Source organism: Triticum urartu, chromosome 6A (assembly GCF_056163025.1).
Source record: "Triticum urartu cultivar PI428250 chromosome 6A, HENAU_Tu73, whole genome shotgun sequence".
Lineage (NCBI taxonomy): Eukaryota > Viridiplantae > Streptophyta > Magnoliopsida > Poales > Poaceae > Triticum > Triticum urartu.
This window is the reverse complement of record NC_141878.1, coordinates 539171032-539192381: the sequence shown is the minus strand read 5'-3', so window position 1 is coordinate 539192381 and position 21350 is coordinate 539171032. Positions and strand designations below refer to the sequence as shown.

At 43.6% G+C, this 21350-nt stretch overlaps 1 protein-coding gene, 1 long non-coding RNA gene and 1 pseudogene across 2 annotated transcripts; 2 read left to right on the top strand and 1 right to left on the bottom strand.

The window, feature by feature from the left end:
* Window positions 1-3128: 3128 nt before the first annotated feature.
* On the bottom strand, window positions 3129-4306 carry LOC147966147 (putative inactive poly [ADP-ribose] polymerase SRO2). Its single transcript, XM_087530736.1, has 3 exons — window positions 4120-4306; window positions 3886-4028; window positions 3129-3200 (listed from the first exon to the last, which is right to left on the bottom strand). Exons 1-3 carry the CDS (start codon window positions 4304-4306, stop codon window positions 3129-3131), a joined length of 402 nt encoding a protein of 133 aa, XP_087386862.1.
* Window positions 4307-5813: 1507 nt separating this feature from the next.
* LOC147966146 (uncharacterized) lies at window positions 5814-9208 on the top strand (annotated as a pseudogene).
* Window positions 9209-11537: 2329 nt separating this feature from the next.
* LOC125543422 (uncharacterized) lies at window positions 11538-14495 on the top strand. The gene is made up of 3 exons (XR_007298432.2): window positions 11538-12158; window positions 12881-12931; window positions 14200-14495. It is a non-coding gene; the product is annotated as an uncharacterized LOC125543422 (long non-coding RNA).
* The last annotated feature ends 6855 nt before the right edge of the window (window positions 14496-21350 follow it).

The window sequence follows — 21350 nt, the reverse complement described above, 5'->3', positions numbered from 1 at the left end:
GATCAAGGACCTAAACAGGCTGAAAACAGAGTGAACTGAGCCTATTGCAGTTGAACACGAAATACTAAACAACACCCATGTGCGTGCGACAGTGGATACATAAATTGAGCCGAACCCTAACAGATAGAGAGAAAGAAGAGGGACTTAATTCTGGACCATGGGTTAATTAAAAAACACTAGGGCGCTTTTTATAAAATGTATAACGGCACACGGGCAGAAACACTTCATACTTTATTAATAGGTACGTATGTTGATATGGAGCAAGTTAAACTAATACATGAGATTTGCCAGAAAAAAGAGTGAATTGATACAGGAGAGAAACAGAAGATGAGAAGAATTAACCTAGCTAAACAACACACCTACTTGCTAATCAACGGGAAACACACAGTTGCATGAGCAAACCATGCCTAGCTACCTGACTGACGGCCAGCTAAGCTAACAATGTATACATCACAGCCATCAGTATCTAACGTCGCGCAGCTCTCGATCGACCGATCTCAATCAATCCGTGGTGCCGGAGGAGGAGAAGCAGCCGCAGAAGAAGTCCCACATGCTCTTCTTCACCCCGTTGTGGTCAGCCATCCTTCTTCTCCCTGACACGACGGAGCTCGACCTCGATGGTCGAAGTAGCAAGTGTTTGAAAGCTAGCTAAAACTGAGCAAGGAGCAAGAGAAGTTGTGCGTTTGGTGCCCCTCCATCCAACGGGCCCTGTATTTATAACAGCACAAACTGGCGTCTCGATCGGTGTCTCAGAACAGCTAGCAGAGGACAGAGTTAACTGAAAATGAAAGCGCATCGGAGTTGACCTGACAGTGTGTGGAACAGGTCTTAGCTATCAACCGGGGCGACGACTTCCAAATTAAAGTGTGAACTGAGCCTCGTGACCCGCGTGTGACTGTGTCAGTATGATCACTCACTCAGTCTCAAGTACGCACTGCGAATCTTGGAGTCGTTCTGACTTTTAACCTTAGTTAATTTTATGTCTGTCCATGGATTGTGTGCAACAAGCTTTTAGATAATAAAGCAATTTGGTGGTAACATTTATTCTCCTTCTGCGCGGTACGCGTATACTGGGACTCGGCCTCGCCTCTCGACGGTCAAAAAGAAAAGATGGCGAGTAATGTGCAGTGATCCGCTAGCCTTTGAACAACCCGGTCATCTTGTCGCCACAACTATTCGGCCTAATTAAGCAAGCTTTTCTCTGTCTCAACAACTAATTAACCTACTTCCTAAATGATCAAGCAAGCTTAGCTACGCATCAGTTTCACATTCTCGGAACTGTTTAAACATTATTTTTATCAGCTCACACTTTGGATAGTGTGTGCAAGGACGTAGTACCAACCCGATTAATCCAGGACCGTTGATCTATTCGTGTGCGTGCGTGGTGCTACATCAACCGCCGATCTAATTACAGTAACACGTTTGGTTTGGTGAAAACGAGCACCCTCATGTCGTGAAATAAGAGCATTTCTGTGTGTTTCTATGCACAAACAATGGCACCATGTGAAGAATCTGGTGCCAAAGAACCCGTGCGGCTCACCTGGCCTGATCTTAGCTACAAAAATATATTCGCAATAGACTAATATCGGAATAAAGAATAGATTATACTACCTATATAGGTCCATCTCAACTCCGAGATTCTAAAGCAGCGGCAGTTACTTGAATATGATTATATCGCTCTCACCAAGCAACTCAATGCCCCGCAAATAACAAGCCACTTGGTGGCGAATTGTTAAGTTGGATATTTCTAGTTTCAAAAAATAAATAAATAATCAAGTAGGATATTTATGTAGGCAAAATGACTCCTAGATGACATGCTTCTAGAATAAATAGTAACATCATGATTAATAGTTGAAACTAGAGATGACACCTTGCGTGTTTTAAGTTGCTATGGCAATCAGTTGCAGTTATTTCAATTATTTTGGTTGTATGAAACATTACTATTTGGATTAAGAGTGTGATATACTTAAAGACATATAATTTATTGTAAAATATATTGTTCATTCGCAGTGACATGATGAGGCAGTAGCATGTGTATTCCTTTTTCCTACCCAACCCATTGATCGGTCATAATCCTGGATACATCTCTGAAATTGAACGATGCTTCGTGAAATGACTTAGATGATTCTGCTAGATTAATCTTGCTCCGAGAATTGATTTAGTTGCCGGTCCGTGATTTCCCTGTACATGTGCTTATTCTTCTTTTCCTGCCGATTTTATTGGCGAGTTGCTATGGTCACCCCTTTACATCTTCGTTTGTATTGCTAGGCCTAATTGTTGTTGCATCCAGAAAGTTGGAGATTTTTCTCGCCTGCATCCTTGCCACCACATGAAATGGAGCGCGAAAATATGGGCATACGTTGTCGTCATTTCATTGTTGTGAGTTGTGGAGTGTTATTACTACCATATCAGTTCTGCACTTTGTAAAGATTTGACAAGAACACTTTATCATTGGCCTACACAATTGTTATATGTTTCACTTTACTAATTCATACTAGTACAAATGCCCGTGCGTTGCAACGGGCGTAGCAACTCGCAAAACCTTATCCATGTGACCTTATGCACCATAGTTTAACATTTTTTCCAGAGTCTGAAGTTTGCACGTTAAAAAGCCCTCTTAGCGTTCTTTATCTGTTGGAAGATTAGTTCAATTATATAAATTTTGCTCCCGCCATAGTCGGTCTCGTTGGTTAAATTTATGATCAAAGTTGAACCTTGGAAAGCGCGGGTGCATTATATTTTAGAATGGAGGGAGTAGTAACAATATCCTGATACTACAGATATGCTGACAGCAGAGTACCAAGTGGAACCAAAATTGTAGGCAAGTAAACCTGACACCATACCAATCTGTAAATAAGAAGCAAAAGTGCAAGTAAAACATAGCTCACACAAAGGACCAAGAATTAGTGACATAAATTACCAAAAGCAACCGACTGTCCTATAGTTGAAATCAAATTCTAAAGTGGAGGCTCAATATGGTAGAGACCCGCATCTTTTTATTTTAAAACTTGTAGCGCCGGGAATTACTCAGGGACTTTGTACACTGCAACGATTTAGTGTTTGCTTGTACACCACCGAGGACATATAATTGTTAGCTAAAGTTCTCTCAACAACCTCCATCTGTAAATTCAGTAAATTTGTACTGAATTGACAAGGATCAATATGTAGCTGAGCACCCTCTCATATTGATCGTTGTCTACCTATACACGGGGCAAATTAGTTATCAAGTTCCAGATTCAACAGAGATGAATATATGTACCACAAACAATAGGGATTGCTCTTGATGGACACGATGATCCATAGCATATTGCACAAACTGCTAAGTTCCCTCATATAGTTTGTGAATCAATTTTTGTTTTTTACTTTTTTTGAAAAACATGAATATTTATTTGTTTTTAAAAGTGAATGTTTTATTAAAACTCGAATGTTTTTTAGGGAGAACATTATTTGAACATTTTTTAAATATTGTGAATACTTTTTATTTTTGTGAACATTTGGAAATGCATTTTTTTTCAAAAAATTGGATCTTTAAGGAAATTTTGACCAGTTTTTTAAAAGTGTGAATATATATAAAACTATGTACATTTTTTAACTATTTTTACTATGTTGATTTTTATCAATAGAGTTTGTTGCTTGGTTGGGAAGATTTTTTTTTAATTATTTAGGCTTAGCCAATAAAAAGCACTTCATGTACACACTTCACTTATAGATAAAACACACACTCTCTTTTTCTATATATAAAAAAAGACACGCAAACTCATCTCCCTTCCCCCGTTTTCCATTCTCAAGTGTCCCCCTGCTAGAGACCAATTCTCTAGATTTCTTTCCGTAATTGCTATTATATTCGCACATCCTATACTAATAGGCATCCCCCCACCAATTTACCTTGAAGCGATTGTAGGTCCCCTGCAATATCTGCAGCTTGGAAGATGGCACGAACCGCTGGATCTCTGCTAGAAGCGTCGGAAACATGTCACGAGCCACCGGCGAAGGCGGCTTCTTTAGCATGTAGGTCACTCCGGATGATCCTGAAACCCAAAATTTCAACGAATAATAACATGAGATCCAGGCACGTTTGGGAACAATTACAGCACCAATTCAGACAGAGCACTCACTAACCTTGCATCTGATGGAGGCTAGGACACTTGAAGATGACGACATACTCTGGGAGGATCCTCGTGTTCATGTCCTTGCCCCGAACAACATACCACTGTGGGTTCTGCATGTTGTCGGCGGCACTGTCGTAATTGTCACTGCTGGGGTGGAGCTTGGAGGACCCGGCTGGGATGGGCTCTGGCCAGCCCATCAGAACACGTCACAACACGATATGCGCCTCGCCGTTCTCATCTCCGTAAGCACTTTCCGTAGAAACTGCCTGTAGCGCCAAATCCTATTCGGCGCCTTTTGCGCCCGATACTGTTCATTCTACTAACGGGCGCACACCCCTCGTCACGTCTGGGCCGGCCCATTTTTCTGTTTCTAAGAAGCAAGAAAAGAGCGCGAGATCTGGGATTCGAGCCCGCAACAAGCTGGCTTGTGTAAGTCGCGACAACCACCAGACCACTTCACATGTTGTGATTATGTGCATGTTTTGCTTCTTTTCTTCTTCTCCTTTCTTTTTTTCTTCTTTCTTTCTTTTTCTAATTCGAGAAACTTTCTTTCTTCATGATTTTTTTTGCAAAATTGATGAACGGTTTTCAATTTTTGATGAACTTTTTCAAATTCAATGAGTTGGCTTGTCAAATTCGGTGAACTGTTTTCAAATTTTGATGAACTTTTTTGAAATTCCATGAAATTTTTTCCAATTTCGATGAACTTTTTTCAAATTCAATAAACTTTTTTCCAAATTCGGTGAACTATTTTTCATATTTTTATGATTTTTATTCAAATTTTGATGAACCTTTTCAAATTCCATGAACTTTTATTAAAATTCGGTGACCTTTTTCCAAAATCAATGAAGTTTTCGCAAATTTGATAAACTTTTTTTCAAATTTGATGAACTTTTTTCAAATTCAATGAACTTTTTCAAAGTTGATGAACTTTTTTTCAAAAACGATGAACTTTTTCAAAAGTCGATGAATGTTTTTTCAAAATCGATGAACTTTTTTGAAAACTGATGAACTTTTCCCATTTTTTATGAACTTTTTGAAAACATGATTTTTTTTCTTCTAATTCGTGATGTTTTTTAAAATCTGTGGGCATTCAAAATTTGTTCAGATTTCTTTTCAAAAGAAATCCCATTTTTCTAAAGAGCGCGGCTAAAATATAGTTGTTAGACATTTCGCGTTGCAATCTTTTCGGAAGGGCTGTATTGGTGTACTGGTTAGGCAACCATGCGCAGGAGCATAATGGTGCGGGTTTGAATCCGCAGCTTCATTTGCGTTTGTTTTTTCCTGTCATGAATACATTTTCGCACTGACCTGCTGTTCATGGGCCGGCCCATTCGCAAGCTGTAGCAAACACTGGCTGTCTGATTGGGCCACGCATTGGGTGGGCCCCTAGGCCCTAGGGAAATCGGTGGCGCGCGAGCGTTCGCGCTGGACTTTTTTTTCCCCATCCTATATAGATCGTACGCGAATCGTATTGGTAGCTTGTTTCCCTAAACCCACGCAAAGCTGCTGCTTCTTCTTATACAAAAGAAAAGACTTCTTCTTATACGCGAGGTAAAGTTTTTGATGCATCCAACATTCTTCCTGCCGCCGGCCGTGAACCTCTCGCCGTAAAGTTTAGATCCCTAAGCACGTACGCACGTCTTCTTCTACCATGCATTCTACTAGTATTGATTTTTGTTGCCCTTCTCGATCTAGTGCTTGTTTTGTACACTAACAAAAGTTGCACGTCTCTTGCAGGATCGGATCGTCGATCTGTAGCCGTAAGATGCCACCTTTGCTAGCGGCGGCCAGCGGGTCTCCATGGGCATCGCTGCCAGAAGATCTGGTTCGCCTTGTTGGCTGGCGCTTGCTGTCCGGCGACCTGACGGACTATGTCCGCTTCCGTGCTGCCTGCACCAATTGGCGGTCTGCCACCAAGTCTCCGTGTGGCCGTGGCATCATTGATCCACGTTTTCACCCGCGCCGCTGGATGATGTTCGCTGAGGGCCACGGGCTTTATCCTGGCCATGAAAGGCTCGGTGAACACACACGCTTCTTCAACCTTGACTCTGGGGTTTTAGTTCGCGTCCGGCTCCCGCTGTTCAAGGATCACTGTGTTCTTGACTCGGTCGAGGGCCTCCTGCTCCTCCAGCGAGACGAGGACACGGCCATCCGCCTCCTCCACCCCTTCACCGGTGATATTGTTGAGCTCCCACCACTAGCGTCTCATAACTTGCACATGAGTCATCCATATGCGAACCTGCCACAGCTGAGACGCATATCCGCTTCTGTTTCTATTGATGCCGGAGTCGTGAGGGTGATGGTTATCTTCATTCACCTGATGTATGCGGCTGTTGCCACCTCCCAGGATACTAAATGGACTTTTCTAATGCATTAGAAACTTCCAAGTCATTATGGACCGTTGTCGTTCCGAGGCAAGCAATACCTGGTGCATCAGACTATGAATATGGAAAATACTTATTTATCACAGATTTTTCAGATTGAGGCACACTCGCATGATCCACCGAAGTTGATCGTCACGTTTCCAAGGGAGAAACTATGCTACCCTGTCTATTTAGTAGAATGCGACTCGGAGATCTTAGTGGTCGGGCACAACGACATTTCGTTGACACACCTCGCAGTTTACAAGCTTGCAGATGTTGTTTTAAATAGGTTTATCCGGGTTAAAAGCATCGGAGACAAATCCATCTTCGTGGGAGGGCGCAATTTGTGTGTCTCCTCTAAGGCACTGCCTACCATTGTAGGCGATACTATTGTCTATCGCCATCCACGAGAGCAACATTTTATGCAATACTGCCTCAATACTAGCAGTTGGTCTCTAGCAACCGATGAATGCAGCACAAGCGGTCTGGAACAAGGACCATGTAGTCTTATTCTCCATGTCTTTACATGTTGCTCACGTGATCACTGGTATGCATTACCTACTTAATGCCTGATAATAATGTACGTACTTTTCTAACCAATTTAACTTGTAGGAACAAGGGGCAAATGTGCTATCTGGATAAACTATCACTCACATGGAAGGTGAAAGAGTTCCGAGACGGGGTAATTATGCTCATGATCCCTCTCAGTTGCCGTACTTCTTTTCGCGACACTTATCTACCACATACACTGTATAGTATTTTCTAAAGTGTGGACTTTGCACAATGTTTAATGTTTGACCTTTAAGTTTTTCACAAATATGTAAGCAAGTAAATTTTAAAGCTTATTCTAAAACTATTTTTGTAACAAATCTTATCCAATTCTCATCTAACAAGGCCAAATTTTATTTTATTACTATTAATTAGTACAAAGATAGAGAAGTGAGACCACATGCTTTCCGGAAAGTTGTATATTTCAAATGGAGGGAGTAGCATGTGTATTCCTTTTTCCTACCCAACCCATTGATCGGTCATAATCCTGGATACATCTCTGAAATTGAACGATGCTTCATGAAATTACTTAGATGATTCTGCTACATTAATCTTGCTCCAAAAATTGATTTAGTTGCCGATCCGTGATTTCCCTGTACATGTGCTTATTCTTCTTTTACTGCCGATTTTATTGGCGAGTTGCTATGGTCACCCCTTTACATCTTCGTTTGTATTGATGTCGTTTTTGCTAGGCCTAATTGTTGTTGCATCTAGAAAGTTGGAGATTGTTCTCGCCTGCATCCTTGCCACCACATGAAATGGAGCAGGAAAATATGGGCATACGTTGTCGTCATTTCGTTGTTGTGAGTTGTGGAGTATTATTACTACCATATCAGTTCTGCACTTTGTAAAGATTTGAGAAGAATACTTCATTATTGGCCTACACAACTTTTATATGTTTCGCTTTACTAATTCATATATCTAACTAAAAGAGTGCATGTATCGAAGAAGAACATAGTGAGACCAAACCCAGCCAAGTGATTGGTATTGCCAAATAATATGACTTTTGAGGGCTAGCCTTAGAGCATCTCTAGCAGACTCCGTAAAACGCCAACCCGCAAAACGCGTTTACAGTTCGACCAAGATCTATTTTGCGGGTCGAAATCGTGCGTGGCAGAGCAGACCCCATGTATGAAACTGCATAATTGAAAAAAAGTTTCACGGGAGAATTGCAACCACACTAGTTCATTACATACTACATGAGCACACACTAGTTCATCACATAATATATGGTCTACATACTACATTCTACTACTACTGGGGGGGGGGGGGGGGGGGATTCTCACGGCGGCGAGCTCGCGGCCGAGGACGATGCGATGGAGGAGCTCAGTCCTCCTCGTCGGAGCTGACAAGGTCGATGAACTTCTGCCTATGCTCCTAGCGGATGCGCCGCCACTCGTCGTCCTTCTCCTTGGCGGCAAGGTTCACACACTAGTTCATCACATACTACATGGTCTACATACTACATTCTACTACTACTACTACTACTACTAGAGGGGGGTGGGGGATCTCACGGCGGCGAGCTCGCGGCCGAGGACGACGCGGTGGAGGAGCTCAGTCCTCCTCGTCGGAGCTGACGAGGTCGATGAACTTCTGCCTCTGCTCCTAGCGGATGCGCCGCCACTCGTCGTCCTTCTCCTTGGCGGCAAGGTTCGCCGCGACTGCCTACTGGAGCATGAGGTCTTCGAGCTCCTCATCGTGGCGCCAGCGCTCCACCTCCTCGTGCAAGCTTCGTTCGGCAATGACAGCGGCGACCGCGTCAACATCAGCCACGAAGCCTTGGGGCCCGACGACACCTCATCGCTTGATCTCCTCGGGCTCCTATTTGACGGCGACGAGGTCGCGCTCCTTCGGCTCCTCCGACCACTCCCTCTTCACCGGGAGAAGCGCCGCGCCGGAAGAGGAAGAGCTCGCTGCGGGGGTGAGCCACGCGGCAGACGAGGAGCCCGCGGCGGAGAAGGGCGTACGCCTGTGTTGACGGACGTACTCCTTCGTCCCGCGACGAAGGAGTACGACTGTCGGCTCGAGGCCCCTGTTCGTCCACTTCTTCGCCGCGCGCTTCCCTGCGTCGTCCGTGCGAACACGCCGCATGCGCTCGGGGTCACGGCAACCGCCGGAGCTGTGGCCGGGGCTCCACATGGCGGCCGGAGGCGAAATGGGGCTCCCCGATGGCGAGAAATGTGAGGAGGGAAGTGGGGAATTGCGGCAATACGCGGTGGCGGGGGGGAAGGGTTTCGACCCGTATCTACCCTGCAAACCCGTAGACATACCGCTTTGGGGGGGTTGGGGGGGAGGGTTGCGGGCCGCGGTAAAAAATTTTACGGGCCGGACAAGTGTACGGGCTCTGTTCTGACCAGAAAATTGGGCCGAACCCGTATACTCGCCAGAATTTGCGGGCTCGCGAGATATACGGGTTTGCTAGAGATGTTCTTAGTAGGCCAGAAAAATGTCACCCAGCAGGAAGAGTCAAATAAATTAGGTCGCTTTAACGGCATAGCGCAAAGAAAGTCAAGATAGTTTCTCTCAAATTATTGAGAGCACATGCAACAACTTTTTCGTCAATTCTGTCGGGCTGCAGCATGGCTATACACGACAGTAACATCATGGAAGATGGTACGAGTTACATAGGCTCGCTCCGTTGTGTTCGTGTGATCCAAGTGTTTGTGACCTTTTTTTAGAAAAGCTTTTTTTAACATCAGTACAGACATAAGCGTTCATATACACATGTATACACTCATCCCTATGAGCGCACGCACGCACATCCTACCCCTATGAGCACCTCCGAAAGACTGAGCCGCCATATCATTTTGAGATTTACGAAGTCACCATAGGTGCCTCGTCGTCGACGGAAACGTCTACTCACACTGAATGCGCATCGTCGGAAATTCTGAAATAAATTCAGGAATAAATGCGAGCGTCAGGATTTGAACCATGGTGGGCTGGGTATACCAGTCTCTCTAACCATCCAACCACAGATTGAAGTTTGTTGATTGGTTTAGTCTGTGTTGTTTCGTTCTAATCTAAATAGGTTGGTTGGCCGCTTCGCAACGGTAATTCAGCGGAGGGATGCCTGAGGTCCTTTAGCAGAACATATCCAAGGTGATAGTCCATGATGCAACAAAGCCAGCAAGCCACTAGCTACAACAAAATAAAATGGCGGACAAAGGACCACCTTGTCAAAGGCATCTAGAAGGGGAAAATGAATCCATGAGATTCCCATTGAATTTCACCTAATACCTCACCGTGGTCACACATATCATTATCTTCCATATTGGTGTGTGTTGAGGGATTTTTATGTCAGTCCTAACAACGGTACAAAGAGGGAGTACGATAGAATACTTAGTCGTGTGAAAGTCACGTCAGGAAGTTAGGGGGTCCTGGACATAGAATACTTACACATGATATACCCAGGTTCAGGACTCCAATATAGATAAAAGCGCTATTTCATGCCTTCTCTTTTCTTTATATGCGGGGAATATAGAGGATTACAATATATAGAGGGGGACCCGACGAGTCAGGGAGACTCCGCGCATTATGACGATGGTGGTGATCACAGCGGTAAATGTTCGAAAACTTCTACGTGGTGTGCGCTAAAACTAGGGCAAATGAGAGGGTCCCCTTATACGTCGCTCCTAGTATGTAATCTCCTCACAGTTGATCTCCAACAACCTAAGCTTGTAACCCAAGACATCTATCAATATATATACCATGGGTGCCTGTGTATGGGCATTGAGACGCTTCAATACAATCTTACAGGACACGGTGTTAGTTTACAACACATTTGGCCCTCTTTTCCAATTCTCGCAAAGTGTTTTCCTTGACCCTAGTGTCGTTCGGTGAAAGGTCTCCCCCGTATGTGGTGGCGCTTCATCTTGGCAATTGATATGTCTTTTATGGTAAACCATGTACACATTCCTAGATTAAGTGGACTATCTCTCATTCATAGATTTAACCTCAAGATGGCGGTCAAGTGGTACGTCAACACACTCACTAAAATCCATTTAGGCCCTGACCTTATGCCCCCATATCAATCTCCCAAACATGACAAAGCTTTGTGCCAAGTGCACATCCCATGACCGATATATGCCTCAACAGTACATCATATATATGAACCCAAACCACATAGAATCGAGGACAACATCCGATGGTCGAATGTCACCATTAAATAATGTCATGATCACACTGCTAGAAAAATGCTTATAGGTAGGGTCACATTAGTGGCAGGCAGAGTTGGGACCCTTCCATTGGTACTCAGGTAGATACCAATGGCGGGTTCTAAACTAGCCATGTAATTTTAGTTTACTTAACAACGACGGGCATTTAAAACCATCCATAACTGCAGACCTGGGCCAAGCACTATAAAAAACCTGTTAATCCATGACGGATTCGCCATGACAATTTCAAAAACTGTCATGGACAGCCTGGTACAGCCCCGCAAGCCCGCCTAAGCCCGCTAAAGCCCGCCTAACCGACCACCATATAAAGTGCTAACCCTAATGCTCTCCCCCTCGGTCCCTCTCCTCTTTCCCTCATCCACACAGCCCCCTCCCGATTCCCCACCGCCGCCACCCACCACCTCTTCCCATGGCTCCTCCCACAGCTCACCGCCGGCCCTCCCACTCCCCTTCTCTCAGATCACAGCTCCGGCAGCTGTCAGATCCGCTGCATCCCCCACCCATCCACTCCTCTCGCGACCCAACTCTCTGTCTCATGCGACCCTCACGCCGCGACCAACACCATCGATTCCGGCGACGTCCACCAGCTCGCAGCACACAGACGAGCTAGTCTCCGACCCCTCCATCCTCTGGTCCGGCTGGATCCGCCACTTCTGGTCTCCGGCGCTCGCCCACAACCCCTCGCCTATGGCTAGGGTTTCGGCTGCGGCGTCACGTCCATCACCGGCTCGTCTTCGGCGGCTCCTCCCCGTCGGACACCGCGCCCTCTCCACCCCTGGGTGACGCCCCCTAGCTAGGTGCGCTCGCGCGCGCTGGTCTGTATGGCGTTGACCCCGACCTCCTCTGTCGCGTCTCCGGCGCGGCCGTGCATCCCGTGCATCATGTGATGGCCTCCTCTGCCGCGCGACGGTGGTAGCCAACCTGCACTGCGGCCGCTGCATCGCCTACGATCTTCTTCAGTGAGCACTTGTACCTCTGCTCTCTCCGCTACGACATCTCCTGCTTATCTTATTTCGTGTGCTGTTCATGAGTATTGGTGGAACTGATAACAATCATGTGTACTGTTGGAATTTGTATTCTCAAAATTTATTTGCAACATTCGCTTGTGATTGGTCACTTTTGATTCCTGATAGCATAGCTAAGGTTAACCAGATAGATATCACATGAATTCTGTAAGTTTGTACTTTGCATGATTGAGAACAGGACATCCAGGGCAGGTGATGCCTAGGTATTTCATTTTAGTTGGCACATTTCAAGGACAAGTAATATGGTGTCTAATATATTTGTTTTAGTATTACCAATGCAAAGATGGAAAATATGTTCTTTTTACAATATCCAAAGGATGGTCGGTGTTGCACAACTTCAGGTTTCTAATGCTAGTTCATTCATTCCAAGTAGTAAATAGATACTTGTTACTTTATGCATGAGAAACCTCAGGTACATCATGAAGAAAGGGAAAGTAATGTGCGGCTACCCATTGTAAATTGTTCCTTCTTAGTTCAGTTAGTATGCAATTGAATCAATTCTTTAAGAATTCAGTTAGTAAATTTAGACTTTTGGGAAGGCATAGTTCTTTAAGAATTTGGTTCAGTTGAGACAACATTTGCATTGCAGTAATAATGAAATGAGACCGCATATCCAATTGTCACACTAATATCTTTGCTTTGCACATTATAGTCAGTGCATCTCCCACCTGATCGACGCCGATGCCACGGTCCTCGAGCAGAACAGGGTGAGCTTGATACCCTTCCATTCTTCATGTGAATTATTCAGGCTGTAGACTTTGAGCTGTTCAAGGTGTGGATTGTTGTGTGGTTCCAGTACAATTATAACTGTACAGATATTTTTGTGCGCATAAAATCTGCATTGTACAATGTCCCTGATATTATGCATTTTATTGATACTCTACTAGAGTTGCTATCTCTTGTTGTTCATGGGTTCTGATTCTGCTTCTACAGATTTTGAATTTTTCATGTAATAACAAGTATACCGCTTAGTACTCCACAAATAAACTATTAGTGTGGGAGATCTCTCAGTGAAGCTGTATCATATTCTTTGTTAATATTTTGCATGCCATTCGAAGTTCACTTGGCAAGCAAGTATTGTTTAGTACTGTATTTGTTGGCACTTTGAGATGAACCTGCAGCATAAGCATCAAGTTAGATGAAAAATCCTCCGGTGCCGATTTTGATTTAAACATTGAGTTAATATAGTCCACAACATAACATATTTTGATTTGAACTTATCCTATGCTTATGCCCAGTTTGTGTTAATTATCTTGAAGTTAGTCTGTCACTTCTTTACTGACATTCTTGTTTGTTAAGGAATGGTGTGGTACAGTGTCTATGCTGGCTGAATTTTCTTTACATAATTTTCAGCTGGTCGCTTGTACAGAAACTTTGATCCAGAAAAACCAAAACCAAGTACGTGTTCACGCACACACAGCTTCCTCTCACAAAAAAACTAAGTGCCTGTCTCTCACTTTTGTTCACATTTCTTTTAGAGTGCAGAAATGTTTGATCCATATAAACTAAATACCTGTACAGGTGCACAACTTCCTCTCACAACAAAAAAAAACCAAGTACTTGTCTGTATCATGTTTGTTTGCTTTCTTCTTTGAGAAATCTCATGTTTGTTTGCTAGGCCATAAAATAGAGAGCTTTTAGCCTGGTTAGCCCCATGCACTTACTGTTTGTTTGGTCCAGAACCAATGGCTGAACCAACTGCTGCTGCTACTACACTTTTAGTTCTGTGATGTGTGTTTGTTACTCATCACTTGTAGGCTAACTTGATTATACTTTCATTCGACACACTTTTCTTTGGACTAATTTTGCTTGTTTTCACGCGTGTTGCCCACATTTACGTGGTACCTTAGTATAGTAGTGGTGTGTCCACGAATGATTGCTTGGAAAATCAACTAATATTATTACTCTTTGGATTCATTTGGGAGCTTACTTTTATAACTTATTATAATTTTGATTGTCTTCTGATTCTACACAGGTTTGGCAGTTAATCCGTGTTACTGGAGATTGAAGATTTTTAGCAGGATTTCTTGGGTCCGGTTAGCTGCCTACAATCGTTGGTGTTGGAGAAAAAAATCAGCTAGTAGTGCATTTTCTTTCAAGTCATGTAACTCACTCTTAAAAAAATACTTATAGGGCTTTCTAGATATGCTTGTGATGTTTTGATATTAAGCTTTGCTTTTTCAAATCAGATTAGATTGTTGGAAATCGGTATTGTCATGTAAACAATTGCTATTTTTTAAGGAATATATGATTTGGTTGTCGTGTTGTAAATTGTGTTGTATCGAGAAAACAGGCTGTACAAAAAAGGCCTATGGGTTGGACTAAAAAAACAGGACATGACAAAGATAAACAGCTATCGGTTGGACTGTACACCAAAATTATTGGGCCAAATCCTTAATTGGGCTGGTTACAACATGGGCCATGTTCGTATCCACGTCAGATCCACGTAGACGCCTTGTCAGGTCCATGTTGCATCCACGTCATGCAAATCGGTGACAGTTTGTTCCGTCATGGCCTAGTTTGGGCTTGGCGGGCTTGGGGCAGATCCATGACGGCCAAGATCTGTCATGGAAGGTACAGTGTCAAATTATAATGCGATATACATGACGGATTTCAAATCCGTCAAGGATTTGGACGCATGACGGATTTTGGCTGATCTGTGACGGACAAGGACTGTTATGTATTAACAAGTTTCTTGTAGTGAAGGTTAGATCTTGGCCATAATTATTAGTGGTGTGCAACTTGCACATGCCCGCCACTCGTAGTTACTTCACAAGTGGCAATCACATAAGGCTTGCCCGCAACTACTCCAATTTGTAGGTATTTTTTTAGATTTTAGTGTGTTATCTTATTATTGGTATTGTGTGAAAAATGGTTTGAACTTTATAGGTTTCATTTTTTGCTATATTTTGGAAAATTTATTAATAAATTTATTTCTAATTCAATAAATGCTTGAAATTTGAACCATAAATACATTTAAATTTTCCAACGATTGGAAGAAAGATCCTAAATAAGGTAGTTAGCATATATTTAGGTCTATGGAAACAAAAGTTTGGTACTTTCAAATATGTATATTTGAAAATTCAAACACACGAGCTTAATTATAATTGTGTAAAATTGATTGTTTCTAATTTTTAGAAAAAATGAACGTTGTCTGAAACCTATTAAACTTTCATGGTATCATTAAATGACATGTAGACTATATGGTATGCATTTACCAATATTGGGCATTTTTTAATATACCTCTAGTTCAAATTTGATTTTTGTCCATAAAATCACTAGAAATATTTTGATAGGACTTATTGACAAAAAGATATGGCTTAATATTCCCAAATGCATATTTTATGTTTGGATTATTTCAAATGTTCAAATGGGTGATCAAAGGATATATTTGAATTGCAGACTTCCCAAGGATCATAGGGATATCAAAAATTTCAAATTTGGCCAAACAAAATGAACGTATGAATATTTGAACTTTACAAAAAAATCATCAAAAAAAATGAAAATATAAGCAGTGAAACGTGGCACAATCTAATTGGACGGTATGTGTTTGGTTAAGTTATTTAACTGGAAGCGTTGATCTAAGGATCAACGGCCAGGAGAGCACAACCGTTTGCGGGTTTTAATTGATCTTATCCTAGCCACAGACGGAAGATCGGACACATGAGAAATTATGAGGTCAAAATCTCACCAAAGAGGACAGAAGATCGCTGGAGATGGGTGTCGCATGGCTCAACTTCAGGGTTGTGGACGCCACAAGGGACGAGGCGGTGAACAACGGTGTTACGCACATCGAGAGGAAGGAGATGAAGTGAGTGTCAATGGAGATTATTTGCTCTTGAGATCATAGGCGCCAGAAGAAGCGGTATATATAGAGCAGCATCAAAGCTTGGTTGTCGTCGTTAACCCGTACTGGCTACAACTTTGAACATGCAAAGGCGATAGGAAGATGCACATTAATGAAATAGAGAGAAAGGAGAGAAGAAGCGAGCCTACGCTGCTCTCATGGTGATGCACGCTTTGTCGGATGCTGTGGAGGATCTCAAAGTCAGGGAGCAATTGCTCGAAGAATGCGATTAGATACAGAGAGGCTCCAAGTCTGAGAATGAAGGGCTATAAGGCTCTGTCCGGGGTCCTATTTATAGGAGACATGGATGTCAGTAGAGCTGCATCAATGGAGCTTGGTGGATGCGTTTCATGTAGTTTTAAGGCCTAGTGGAGAGGGAAGTGAAGCAACACTGCACGAGGAGTTTCTCGAAGGCATGGAGAGGCAAGGGACACATGAAAATGCTCGGGAGGGTGATAGACACAGGAGCTCAGTCGTCGGGCGCAGAGTTCTAGGCAACATGACAGTGTTGGCATGGCATTATTTGTTTCATTTTTCTTTTTTCTTCTTACAGGGTATGCCACTAATTCATTCTTTCTTAGAAAACTTCATTATTTTGATTTTTTTAGTTTTTATTTTATTTTCTTCATTTAGAAAACTACACATATTATAGGTCTGCCTCCGCCTTTAATCATCATCCTCATGTGAAATTTAATTGAACTATTATATATGTTTTCTTTCTTTTTATTTTTACTCATTTTTAATGGATATTTTTGGCATGTTGGATGAACAGAAATGTATACACACAAATACAATACAGTATGTGAGCATGAAAATTGCATGATCATATGCTTATTTTTTGCATATTAAAAATTGCAATTTCAGTGCAAAGTTGTGTGCAAGTTTTATTCAAGTTTTTTTTTCTTGTTTTCGTTGTTCTTAAAGGGCAATACCAATGCTTCTAATTATTTCTTTCCTAGAAAACCTCATTATTTTTATTTAGTTGTAGTTTTTATTTCATTTTCTTTCTTCCTTCACATTAATATCAATGCCACTAATTAATTCCTTCTTATAATTTTTTTATGAAATTTCACAATTATATACTTACTCTTGCATATTATAAAAAATTGCAATGTCTAGGTACATTATGTGGAATTTTTATCATTTTTTATTTTCTCTCTCCGTAAAGGTAATTTCAGTGTCACTAGTTCATTCTTTATCGGAAAACTTCATTTTTTATTTTTGTTTTATTTTTGGTTTAATTTTATTTCTTCTTTAAGGGTAATACCAATGCCATAAACGCGTTCCTTTTTTCGAAAGTCTGTCAAATTTCCACTATTATGCACTTGTTCTTGCATACGATAAAAAAATGCAATTGTCATGTGAGTTGTGTGCTAAATTTTTTCTTTTTCCTTTTAAAGGTAATAACCCTTCGGCTATGGATGATGGCCTTGATTGCTAACTAATAGCATAGTTGTCACTAGTGGTAGACTAGACAATTACTCTAGAGAGCAACAAAAATTTCAACACAAAAACTCAATGGCATTCGGCTGAATACCTGTCTAGCATGGTGTCCACCATGGACGTCGTCCACAGGGGGACAAAGGGTACCTGGCTGCCGAGGGATCCTGGGGACGGGGGCATTGCCCAAGGCGGGCATGCGCGTTCATGGGGCTGTGGACGTTTGAGGATGCCTGAGTAGCGGAGGACGAGGAGGGTGTGGATTCAAAATAAGGGGGAGCAAGGATGGAGTGCAGAAAAGTGAAGGGAGATGGATTTGAGTGGGCCGGGGGTGCCAGAGATCCTATGTGTCGGCGGTCCGGACACCCGTAACCCTCCCCCAGCTTGCTTCCGATTTGCAAAAAAAGAAAAGAATGAATAGCAAGACACGTCGGTGCAAATGATGGATTCAGGTGCCATGGTTGTAGGACTCGTGGGCTGACTCTTAGTCCAGTGGTCGTAGGCCAGTTCAAATCAATCCATTGCTGAACAGAGTATGGGAGCAACATAAATACAACAAACATGCTACTGGAAGTGACCAACCAAGACATTACCAATGCCGTTCGGATTACATGTGTTACATGAAGTATATAAAATTCAAACACAGTGACAATCCATCATAACAGTAGTAGTAGTAGCTCCAGAGGGTCCTCGACAACAGCAACTAATGCACAAAAAGAGGAAAGAAGACCACACGGTACGGAAAAAAAATTGTGCGTACGGGTTGTAAACTCCTCTCTGTGCGTATCCAGTGTGAGATCACGCCACGTGGTCCACCTCGCCATCCGACGATCCTCTCCTCAGATGCTCGTTCCGTTCGTTCGCTCGACTCGGTAGCCCAGCGTTCGGCTCCAAAACTAGTCAATCCCGGCTCCCGTGAGTTACGCAGTGATTGATTCTGAAATCTGAACAGATACGCATGAGGATTGCTGTTTCTGCTTCTTCGGTGCAGCGGGGATTTGATCGTGGATTTCTGATGGCTGAGCGACCGGAACAATGTCATCTACACGATGGGACTAGCGGCCCAGCTCGCCGGCTCGGCGCTCAGTGCAGCGGACGAAACCGTAGTCATCTCCGTCGCACGCCGAACGCGTCCTCTCATCCCATGAACGGATCGAAACGGCAGCCGCGGATCGGGCTGCCGCAGGTCTGAAACGACACTACTGTGGAGAAGGTTGGGAGTGGCCATGGCGGAATCTGACACCGTGGCCTCCAAGGATGACCATGGTGGTTCTTCTTCCGGCAGCAAATCTGAGAAACAAGAGAAAAAATCAGAAATTTTTAACTACACATTTATAAAGACATCTAGATAACACATGCAGTTTTCTGAAAGGGGTCAGATGGATATTTCATTAGCTTTCATCCATTGAAATTCTGTTATTTGCATAAATTGGTCCTCGCAATCTCAGGGTACTCATTATACCAGCAGGAAGCTACATCATGTCTGGTTGATTTTTCCAAAACATTAGCTGCTTCCTTACAAGACATATTTACGTGACGAAATATACAGAACAAATATCACGGTTATACATATGATATCATCAATTATGACGCTAACTACTATGGGAGTTGTCTTGCTCTGCGCCCTTCATCTTGTTGATCAATGTCAAGCATTCTGATGCAATTTCCATTTTCTGAAAACATGCTTCTGCTGCAAAGTTGAGAGCATGTCTTATAGCTAAAGCTTCAGCTTGTTCTAGATGTTAACACTTGATCAACAAAGCCCCTTCTGGCTGCTTGTACAGATCCCAAGTTATCTTACATTATCAAACCATAGCTCACGCGCCGTGAATTAGAGAAAATCACAACATCAACATTCATTAGCGTGAAATCAATTGACAGAAAGAGACCATTTTTGAATTATTCCCTGCTTCTCGCGCCTTGTGGATGTACTCGAACAAGAAGCAATCAGGAAACATTCCATCATCTCCAATGGTTTCCTGTCAGTCTCATTTTTTCCTATGCCGAAGTGGTTCCTACTTCCTTCTGCAAAGAATGAATTAGCAAGTTTGTTGAGTTTAGACAGTGAAGTATATGTATGTATTATCCATGCCATCGCAGCTTGACCGGGATAAACGTGGAGGAGACATTGTACACGGTGAGACCAACGATTGTTCTGCTGACATCAACGGTTCCTGGCAGCTAAGATACTGAACAGTGATTAATTAACTGTTAATGCTGACCACTTCCACTAGAACAAAATAGATTGACATGAGAAATAAAAAGAAATCAACATGAGAGAATATGAGCAGCGGCGAGCAGAAGAAAAGGGGGATTGGAGACGTACCTGCGTCGTTTGGCTGCCGGCCGCACTCCCTCTATCCCGTGTCAGAAACTCAGAATAGGGGCAGGCGGCGGACGAAGGAGATGACAGCGGAAGCGGACGATCAGCTGGTGAAGAACGACGGAGAAGACTGCAGCGGCGGCGGCGGAGATTGCGGCAAAGGATGCGACGGCGACTCTGGTCTAGATGGATTAGGGATCATGCGGCCGGTCCTGCGGCCAGTCCCCGAGCCGAAGTTTCAGAGGCTGCGGCTTGTTTCCTGGAGCCGATAGGAGTTGCTCGAGCTGAGGAAGCCAACGCACGGGAGCGGATCGTCGGATGGCGAGGTGGACCATGTGGCTTGATCTCACGCTGGGTACGAGAGATACTACACTTACGGGAAATTTGTACGGAAAACTCTTACGGGGCTGAGCTGGTGGCATAGGGATTAATCATGGGCCTGGCCCCACGGTTAAATGCAGGGTGTGCAGTTGATTTTATTGACACATGTCGTCCCGTAACTTTGTTCTGTAACCCCAGCCCCGTAAGTGTAGCATTTTTGCGCTGGGTACGCACGGAGAGGAGTTTACAACCCGTACCCACAGAATTTTTTTCCCACGGTACACACACATGCATGCACAAATAGAGAACCGTAATTATCGTGCGTGCCAGCTTCAGCTGCTCCATGGCCTTCTTCTAGCCTTCCGCAGAAGCACCGCAGAAGCAGAGCAGTTTGGCGATGCTCTGCATGACTCCGCCACGCCTCGGACTTGGCTTCTTGCTCTGCTTCTTCTTCTTCTTCTTCCCATCTTCAACGTCGTGCCCCTTCTCCATGGAGGGACAGACAAGAGAATGCTTCATGGAGGGGGAAGGGGATCGTGGACGCAGCGTGGCAGATGAACACTTCGACTGGAGGACGTGTTACGTGTATAAATAGGCGCGCGGCCGCGTGGTAGAGACATTTTCACGCCATTTTCAGGGGTGAAATCAGGTAAATGCATAGTAAGTACGTCCGGCGGGCGCTGGGCTTCTGGGGTTTTTGTCTTCTGTTTCTCCAGTTCTGTAATGTTCGTTTGCTTTCGGCCTTTTCTGCACTGCTTGTATCTATTTACGAACGTGTGTGCATCCACACTTTTAGCCGGGGAAAACCCACGAAAAGTGTATCGATCGAGCTTCTCAGGTGTATGCAGCCTGCATTTTCCTTCTGCAAGTCAACGTGTTTGTGTTTTGCCTTTTCTATTTGTGTGGCTAGCTCCAGCCGTTCAGTCCAGTGCATGTACGGCGCAATTTACAGGCAAGCAAGGGTGCGAGGTCGTGTGGCCGACGGTCACCGTCTGCCAGTCGTTTTGTGTCCAATCAGTTAACTTGAACTACCTAGCTAGTACCGCCGGCGACCAGGTAGGTAGGTATATGGAATGTTCCAGCCTTCCTGGTGTGGATCCAATCCAAGTCGCACGGAAACTGAAGTATAGAAGGTGTCATTTTCTTGTCTGACATCAATGGAAAAATAGCGTGAAACAGAACCCAGTTGCCAAGC